Source organism: Oncorhynchus tshawytscha, linkage group LG31 (assembly GCF_018296145.1).
Source record: "Oncorhynchus tshawytscha isolate Ot180627B linkage group LG31, Otsh_v2.0, whole genome shotgun sequence".
In the NCBI taxonomy this organism is placed as follows: domain Eukaryota; kingdom Metazoa; phylum Chordata; class Actinopteri; order Salmoniformes; family Salmonidae; genus Oncorhynchus; species Oncorhynchus tshawytscha.
This window is the reverse complement of record NC_056459.1, coordinates 30,626,275-30,635,657: the sequence shown is the minus strand read 5'-3', so window position 1 is coordinate 30,635,657 and position 9,383 is coordinate 30,626,275. Positions and strand designations below refer to the sequence as shown.

Below are 9,383 nucleotides of genomic sequence, written 5' to 3'. Positions count from 1 at the left end.
TGCTTCGAGGGTGGCTGTTGTCGTTGTGTTCCTGGTTCGAGCCCAGTTAGGAGCGAGGAGAGGGACGGAAGCTATACTGTTACGCTGGCAATACTAAAGTGCCTATAAGAACATCCAATAGTATATTGTATATGAAATACAAAATCGTATAGAAATAGTCCTATAATAACTACAACCTAAAACTTCTTACCTGGGAATATTGAAGACTCATGTTAAAAGGAACCACCAGCTTTCATATGTTCTCATGTTCTGAGCAAGGAACTGAAACGTTAGCTTTCTTACATGGCACATATTGCACTTTTACTTTCTTCTCCAACACTTTGTTTTTGCATTATTTAAACCAAATTGAACATGTTTCATTATTTATTTGAGGCTAAATTGATTTGATTGATGAATTATATTAAATTAAAAGTGTTCATTCAGTATGGCTGTAATTGTCATAATTATAAATTTAAATAAATAAAATAAATTAAAACATTGTCCGATTAATCTGTACCGGCTTTTTTTGGTCCTCCAATAAATCGTTATTGTCGTTGGAAAATCATAAAATCGGTTCGACCTCTAATTTACACACAGAGACTCTACACTGTATATTCTGCAGCTTCAGGTAGACTACAGATGAATTCGGAAGTTTACATACACCGTAGCCAAATACATTTAAACTCAGTTTTTCACAATTCCTGACATTTAATCCAAGTAAAAAATGTGCTGTCTTGGGACAGTTAGGATCACCACTTTATTTTAAGAATGTGAAATGTCAGAATAATAGGAGAGAGAATTATTTATTTCAGCTTTTATTTCTTTCATCACATTCCCAGTGGGTCAGACGTTTACATACACTCAATTAGTATTTGGTAGCATTGCCTTTAAATTGTTTAACTTGGGTCAAACATTTTGGGTAGCCTTCCACAAGCTTCCCACAATAAATTGGGTGAATTTTGGCCATTCCTCCTGACAGAGCTGGTGTAACTGAGTCAGGTTTGTAAGCCTTCTTGCTCACACACACTTTTTCAGTTCTGCCCACAAATGTTCTATAGGATTGAGGTCAGGGCTTTGTGATGGTCACTCCAATACCTTGACTTAGTTGTCCTTAAGCCATTTGCCACAACTTCGGAAGTATGCTTGGGGTCATTGTCCATTTGGAAGACCCATTTGCGACCAAGCTTTAACTTCCTGACTGATGTCTTGAGATGTTGCTTCAATATATCCACATCATTTTCCTACCTCATGATGCCATCTATTTTGTGAAGTGCACCAGTCACTCCTGCAGCAAAGCACCTCCACAACATGATGCTGCCACCCCTGTGCTTCACGGGTGTTCTTAGGCTTGCAAGCGTCCCCCTTTTTCCTCCAAACATAACGACATTATGGCCAAACAATTCTATTTTTGTTTCATCAGACCAGAGGACATTTATCCAAAAAGTACGATCTTTGTCCCCATGTGCAGTTGCAAACCGTAGTCTGGCTTTTTGATGACGGTTTTGGAGCAGTGGCTTCTTCCTTGCTGAGTGGCCTTTCAGGTTATGTCGATATAGGACTTGTTTTACTGTGGATATAGATACTTTTGTACCCGTTTCCTCCAGCCTCTTCACAAGGTCCTCTGCTGTTGTTCTGGGATTGATTTGCAGTTTTTGCACCAAAGTACGTTCATCTCTAGGAGACAGAATGAGTCTCCTTCCTGAGTGGTATGACGGCTGCGTGGTCCCATGGTGTTTATGCCTGAGTACTATTGTTTGTAGAGATGAACGTGGTACTTTAAGGTGTTTGGAAATTGCTCCCAAGGACGAACCAGACTTGTGGAGGTCTACATTTTTTTTTCTGAGGTCTTGGCTGATTTCTTTTGATGTCAAGCAAAGAGGCGCTGAGTTTGAAGGTTGGCCTTGAAATACATGCACAGGTACACCTCCAATTGACTCAAATGACATCAATTAGCCTATCAGAAGCTTCTAAAGCCATGACATCATTTTCTGGAATTTTCCAAGCTGTTTAAAGGCACAGTCAACTTAGTGTATGTAAACTTCTGACCCACTGGAATTGTGATACAGTGAATTATAAGTGAAATAATCTGTCTGTAAACAATTGTTGGAAAAATGACTTGTGTCATGCACAAAGTAGATGTCCTAACCGACTTGCCAAAACTAGTTTGTGTTAACAAGAAATTTGTGGAGTGGTTGAAAAACAAGTTTTAATGACTCCAACCTAAATGTACGTAAACTTCCCACTTCAACTGTATATATTCTGCAGCTTCCATGTTCAGACACACAGTCACACACTGAGTATCTTCAGTGCTGTGCTCAATAAATACCAGTTGATTCCGGTCAGTGCACAAAGGACGCAACTTTGGTTAATTGTAGACCCTGTGTGTGTGTGTCAGAACAGGTGCCCCCTCCCACTGACTGAGACAGAAACCCGTGTTTATTATGGTCTGTACAAGTTGTTTTTCTTTTTTCTTCATTTTATTGTAAGCACAGCTTTGTAAATGCACAGAGGAAAACAACCTGGTAACAGCCAGACTGTTACAAGAGGAGGAAGAAGAGGGGACAGTTTCTCAGATCACTAAATAATACATTTGTCCAAAACGTCTCCCCGGAGAGAAACCATGGCAACAGAAAACAACACTGATCAGGACGCAGAGCACCTCCTTCAAGGACGTCGTTATTGGATATTATTCCATGTTATCATGTGTAGAGGCATATCCATTAGGTGATAATAATAAGCCATGTCCCCCCCCCCCCATCTTTGTCTGAAATGTGCTCATCCAAGACATGGCAGGAAAGCAGTGGAAGGTTCCATGGACTTCTCTGAAAGGGGTGGACATGGTTAACTAATTTCATCCTCTCCCTTCCACTGTGACAGTAAATAGGCTCTGGATAAAGAGTTAAAATCACTGTCATGTATAGCTAAGCACATTCCGCCTCCCATACCTTACACTCATTGCCTATGTAGTTGTTATGAACAGTTATGACATAACTGCTTACGGAGGAGGACCCTACTTCCCTATATAGATTGACCAGAGGCGTATGTAGTGGCCAAAAGTAGTGCACTACATAGGGGTTAGTGTGCCTTCAGAGTTTCAGGGGTTAAAACACACTCGACCACCATGACAGATGGACTGACTGACCTCAGAAATTTACACCCCCTCCATTCTCTGTCACAGACATAAACACACTCAACCACCATGACAGATGGACTGACCTCAGAAATATAAACCCCCTCCACTCTCTGTCGCAGACATAAACACACCAGTCTGCAGAATGCAGATACCTAGCCTCTTCCCTTCCTCTCTAGCCATCCATCCTGGCTGGGGGTGTGTGGCTAGTGCATCATCAGAGGGTGTGGTTAGGTGTGTAGAGATCAGGGGTGAATCTCAGAGAACAGGGTGGATCTTCCATGTTTGTGAAGGGAACTACAACAATCCTCTCTTCTGCACCGTATCCCAGAGTGCATTGTAGTAGGCAACAAAGAGGCAATGGGAGTTTGTGTCCAGGACAGTGTGTGTGTGTGTCAGTCTGTGCCTTCATATTAGCATGTTCATGTAAGCATGTCAGTAAGCGTGTGAGTGTGTGTTTATCCATCCATGTAAGAGTGTGTCCATGTGTGTTAAGTCTCCGGAGGGAGAGTGCAGTTCCATGGTTGTCCTGTGTGGGGCGCTGTCCATCTGTCTGTTCTATAGGCTGTCTGGTGGGGGCTCACCACCACTGGAGCCAGACTGGGCACGCTTGATGTACAGATTCAACAACTTCAACTGGAGAGAGAGAGAGAGTGTGAGAGAGAGAGAGAGAGAGAGAGAGGGGGGGGATGGGGTTACAGGGTTGTAGAAGTGAAACAGTTCTTCATGAATCCTCCTGATCCAGTCATCTACACTGAACATGAATATAAACACAACACAAAGTGTTGGTCCCATGTTTCATAAACTTGAAATTTAAAAAAGAGCCAAGAAATGTTCCATACACACGAAAAGCTTATTTCCGTCAAATTGTGCACACAAATGTTTCTGTCAGTGAGCTTATCTCCTTTGACAAGATTATTTAGCCACCTGACAGGTGTGGCATGTCAAGAAGCTGATTAAACAGCATGATCATTACACAGGTGCACCTTGTGCTGGGGGCAATAAAAAGGCCACTAATGTGCAGTTTTGTCACACAACGCCACAGACATCAAGTTGAGGGAGTGTCCAATTGCAATGCGGACTGCATGAATGTCTACCTGAGAAGTTAAATATTAATTTATTTACCATAAGCCACCTCCAACGTCATTTTAGAGAATATGACAGTACGTCCAACCGGCCTCACAACTGCAGACCACGTGCAACCACGTCAGCCCAGGACCTCCACATCTGGTTTCTTCACCTGAGGGATCGTCTGAGACGAGCCACCCGGACAGCAGATGAAACTGTGGGTTTGCACAACCAAATAATTTCTGCACAAACTGTCAGAAACCGTCTCAGGGAAGCTCATCTGCATTCTCATCGTCCTCACTAGGGTCTTGATCTGACTGCAGTTCAGTCGTTGTAACCAAATTCAGTGGGAAAATGCTCACCCTAGATGGCCACTGGCACGCTGGAGAAATGATTCCCGGTTTCAACAGTAACAGATGGCAGATAGCGTGTATGGCGTTGTGTGGGCGAGTGGTTTGCTGATGTAAACGTTGTGAACAGAGTGCCATAGGTTGGAGGCGGCTTATGGTAGAGAAATTAACATTACATTCTCTGGAAACAGCTCGGGTGGACATTCCTGTAGTCAGCATGCCAATTGCACACTCCCTCAACATGATATCTGTGGCATTGTGTTGTGTGATAAAACTGCACGTTTTAGAGTGGCCTTTTATTGTCCCCAGCACAAGGTGCACCTGTGTAATGATCATGCTGTTTAATGCGCTTCTTGATATGCCACTCCTGTGGGCGTGTGGTTTGCTGATGTCAACGTTGTGAACAGAGTGCCCCATGGTGGCAGTGGGGGTTATGGTATGGGCAGGCATAAGTGACAGACAACGAACACAATTGCATTTTATCGATGGCAATTTGAATGCACAGAGATACTGTGACCAGATCCCTTTGTCCCACCATCACCTCATGTTTCAGCATGATAATGCACGGTCCCATTTCACAAGGATCTGTACACAATCCCTGGAAGCTGAAAATGTCCCAATTCTTCCATGGCCTGCGTACTCACCAGACATGTCACCCATTGAGCATGTTTGGGATGCTCTGGATCGACGTGTACGACAGCGTGTCCCAGTTCTCACCAATATCAAGCAAATTCGCACACCCATTGAAGAGGAGTGGGACAACATTCCACATCAGACCACAATCAACAGCCTGATCAACTCTATGCGAAGGAGATGTCAGTACTGCATGAGGAAAATGGTGGTCACACCAGATACTGACACGCCCCTATCTCCTCCCCCTTAAAAAGGTATCTGTGACCAACAGACGCACATCTGTATTCCCAGTCAGGTAAAATCCATAGATTAGGGCCTAATTTACATATTTAAATTGACTGATTTCCTTCATATGAACTGTAGCTGCTGAAATTGTTCCACGTTGCGTTTATTTTGGTTCAGTGTAAAATGTGTAGCTATAGATTCATTTGAGAATCAAGTATGCTAGTGTGGATGTATTGGTAGACAGGTAATAGGTGTGGTTAGTAGAAAGTGGGCGTGGTCCCTCACCTTGCTGCCAGACAGTTGGTTGAGGTGAGGTTTTAGCTCCTCCCCTATGACTGCATAGAGGGCCACCAGACAGAATACACAGGCCTTCCTCACACTGCTCTCCGCGTTGTCATAACCCTGCATAACATGACAGATGGGTTATAGCCCTCCGTAACATGACATAATGGATCATAACTCTGAATAACATGAGGATGTGTGTAATCTTTGTGTGTATGTGTGACCTGCACGAGTGTGTGTGTGAGACCTGTACTAGTGTGTGTGTGTGTGAGACCTGTACGAGTGTGTGTGACCTGTACGTGTGTGTGTGAGACCTGTACGAGTGTGTGTGTGACCTGTATGAGTCCGGGGACTATCTCCGGCAGCATGGTGACTAGTCCGTGGTGGGGGACCCTCTCTATTACTCTGGTCTGCATCTTGATGGCAGCCAGGTTGATGGGGTAGTCAGCTGACTGGATGATGGGAGACAACACCTTGACACACTGGTCTGGACTGATTGACGACGCCAGCATGGCCGCCGTCTCCTCTGCCGCTCGCGCCACCTACTCACACAGGAACAGGGTTATAATGCCTCCTACTCACACAGGAACAGGGTTATAATGCCTCCTACTCACACAGGAACAGGGTTATAATGCCTCCTACTCACACAGGAACAGGGTTATAATGCCTCCTACTCACACAGGAACAGGGTTATAATGCCTCCTACTCACACAGGAACAGGGTTATAATGCCTCCTACTCACACAGGAACAGGGTTATAATGCCTCCTACTCACACAGGAACAGGGTTATAATGCCTCCTACTCACACAGGAACAGGGTTATAATGCCTCCTACTCACACAGGAACAGGGTTATAATGCCTCCTACTCACACAGGAACAGGGTTATAATGCCTCCTACTCACACAGGAACAGGGTTATAATGCCTCCTACTCACACAGGAACAGGGTTATAATGCCTCCTACTCACACAGGAACAGGGTTATAATGCCTCCTACTCACACAGGAACAGGGTTATAATGCCTCCTACTCACACAGGAACAGGGTTATAATGCCTCCTACTCACACAGGAACAGGGTTATAATGCCTCCTACTCACACAGGAACAGGGTTATAATGCCTCCTACTCACACAGGAACAGGGTTATAATGCCTCCTACTCACACAGGAACAGGGTTATAATGCCTCCTACTCACACAGGAACAGTGGGAGAGTCAATGTGTGTGTGTGTGAGAGAGTCCAGTGTTTGCAGGAGATTATATTATCTGTAGAGTGTATATATTTTAAAGAGTGTGTGTATATATATATATATTTTAAGGAGTGTGTGTGTGTATATATTTTAAGGAGTGTGTGTGTGTATTTTAAAGAGTGTGTGTATATTTAAGGAGTGTGTGTGTATATATATATTTTAAGGAGTGTGTATATATATTTTGAGTGTGTGTGTGTATATTTATATTTTAAGGAGTGTGTGTATATATATTTGAGTGTGTGTGTGTATATATATATATATATATATATATATATATTTTAAGGAGTGTGTGTATATATTTTAAAGAGTGTGTGTGTATATTTTAAGGAGTGTGTGTGTGTGTGTATTTTAGTGTGTATATTTTAAGGAGTGTGTGTGTGTATTTTAAGGAGTGTGTGTGTGTATTTTAAGGAGTGTATGTGTGTGTATATATATTTTAGGAGTGTATGTGTGTGTATATTAAGGAGTGTGTGTGTGTATTATAGTGTGTGTGTGTGTATATTATATTTTAAAGTGTGTGTGTGTGTGTATTTTTAGGAGAGTGTGTGTGTGTGTATTTTAAGGAGTGTATGTGTGTGTATTTTAAGGAGTGTGTGTGTGTATTTTAAGGAGTGTATGTGTGTGTATTTTTAGGAGTGTGTGTGTGTATTTTAAGGAGTGTGTGTGTGTATTTTAAGGAGTGTGTGTGTGTGTATATACACTGCTCAAAAAAATAAAGGGAACACTGAAACAACACAATGTAACTCCAAGTCAATCACACTTCTGTGAAATCAAACTGTCCACTTAGGAAGCAACACTGATTGACAATACATTTCACATGCTGTTGTGCAAATGGAATAGACAACAGGTGGAAATTATAGGCAATTAGCAAGACACCCCCAATAAAGGAGTGGTTCTGCAGGTGGTGACCACAGACCACTTCTCAGTTCCTATGATTCCTGGCTGATGTTTTGGTCACTTTTGAATGCTGGCGGTGCTTTCACTCTAGTGGTAGCATGAGACGGAGTCTACAACCCACACAAGTGGCTCAGGTAGTGCAGCTCATCCAGGATGGAACATCAATGTGAGCTGTGGCAAGAAGGTTTGCTGTGTCTGTCAGCGTAGTGTCCAGAGCATGGAGGCGCTACCAGGAGACAGGATAGTACATCAGGAGACGTGGAGGAGGCCGTAGGAGGGCAACAACCCAGCAGCAGGACCGCTACCTCCGCCTTTGTGCAAGGAGGAGCAGGAGGACCACTGCCAGAGCCCTGCAAAATGACCTCTAGCAGGCCACAAATGTGCATGTGTCTGCTCAAACGGTCAGAAACAGACTCCATGAGGGTGGTATGAGGGCCCGACGTGGGGGTTGTGCTTACAGCCCAACACCGTGCAGGACGTTTGGCATTTGCCAGAGAACACCAAGATTGGCACATTTGCCACTGGCACCCTGTGCTCTTCACAGATGAAAGCAGGTTCACACTGAGCACATGTAACAGACGTGAAAGAGTCTGGAGACGCCGTGGAGAACGTTCTGCTGCCTGCAACATCCTCCAGCATGACCGGTTTGGCGGTGGGTCAGTCATGGTGTGGGGTGGCATTTCTTTGGGGGGCCGCACAGCCCTCCATGTGCTCGCCAGAGGTAGCCTGACTGACATTAGGTACCGAGATGAGATCCTCAGACCCCTTGTGAGACCATGTGCTGGTGCGGTTGGCCCTGGGTTCCTCCTAATGCAAGACAATCATGTGGCTGGAGTGTGTCAGCAGTTCCTGCAAGAGGAAGGCATTGATGCTATGGACTGGCCCGCCCGTTCCCCAGACCTGAATCCAATTGAGCACATCTGGGACATCATGTCTCGCTCCATCCACCAACGCCACACCACAGACTGTCCAGGAGTTGGCGGATGCTTTAGTCCAGGTCTGGGAGGAGATCCCTCAGGAGACCATCCGCCACCTCATCAGGAGCATGCCCAGGCGTTGTAGGGAGGTCATACAGGCACGCGGAGGCCACACACACTACTGAGCCTCATTTTGACTTGTTTTAAGGACATTACATCAAAGTTGGATCAGCCTGTAGTGTGGTTTTCCACTTTAATTATGACCTCCATGGGTTGATAAATTTGATTTCCATTGATATTTTTTTGTGTGATTTTGTTGTCAGCACATTCAACTATGTAAAGAAAAAAGTATTTAATAAGAATATTTCATTCATTCAGATCTAGGATGTGTTATTTTAGTGTTCCCTTTATTTTTTGAGCAGTGTATTTTAAGATGTATATAGATGTGTGTGTTTATTTTAAGAAGTGTGTGTGTGTGTGTGTGTATATATTTTAAGGAGTGTGTGTGTGTATATTTTAAGGAGTGTGTGTGTGTGTATATTTTGTGTGTGTATGTATATTTTGAGTGTGTGTGTGTATATATTTTGAGTGTGTGTGTGTGTGTATATATATTTTGAGTGTGTGTGTGTGTATATTTTAAGGAGTGTGTGTGTGTGTGT

General features: G+C 43.8%; 1 protein-coding gene across 32 annotated transcripts in view; it reads right to left on the bottom strand.

Annotated features, from left to right (window-relative positions):
* Positions 1–2,437: 2,437 nt before the first annotated feature.
* The window catches only part of LOC112239559 (CLIP-associating protein 2), a 129,020-nt gene continuing 122,074 nt past the window's right edge, over positions 2,438–9,383 (bottom strand). For all 32 annotated transcript variants that reach the window (XM_042310328.1, XM_042310329.1, XM_042310334.1 and 29 more), the window contains 3 exons: positions 6,003–6,209; positions 5,671–5,787; positions 2,438–3,745 (listed from right to left, as the gene is read on the bottom strand). In XM_042310328.1, the coding sequence (XP_042166262.1) occupies positions 3,668–3,745; positions 5,671–5,787; positions 6,003–6,209 (402 nt within the window). In that variant the 3' untranslated portion in view covers positions 2,438–3,667. The remainder of the gene's footprint in view (positions 3,746–5,670; positions 5,788–6,002; positions 6,210–9,383) is intronic.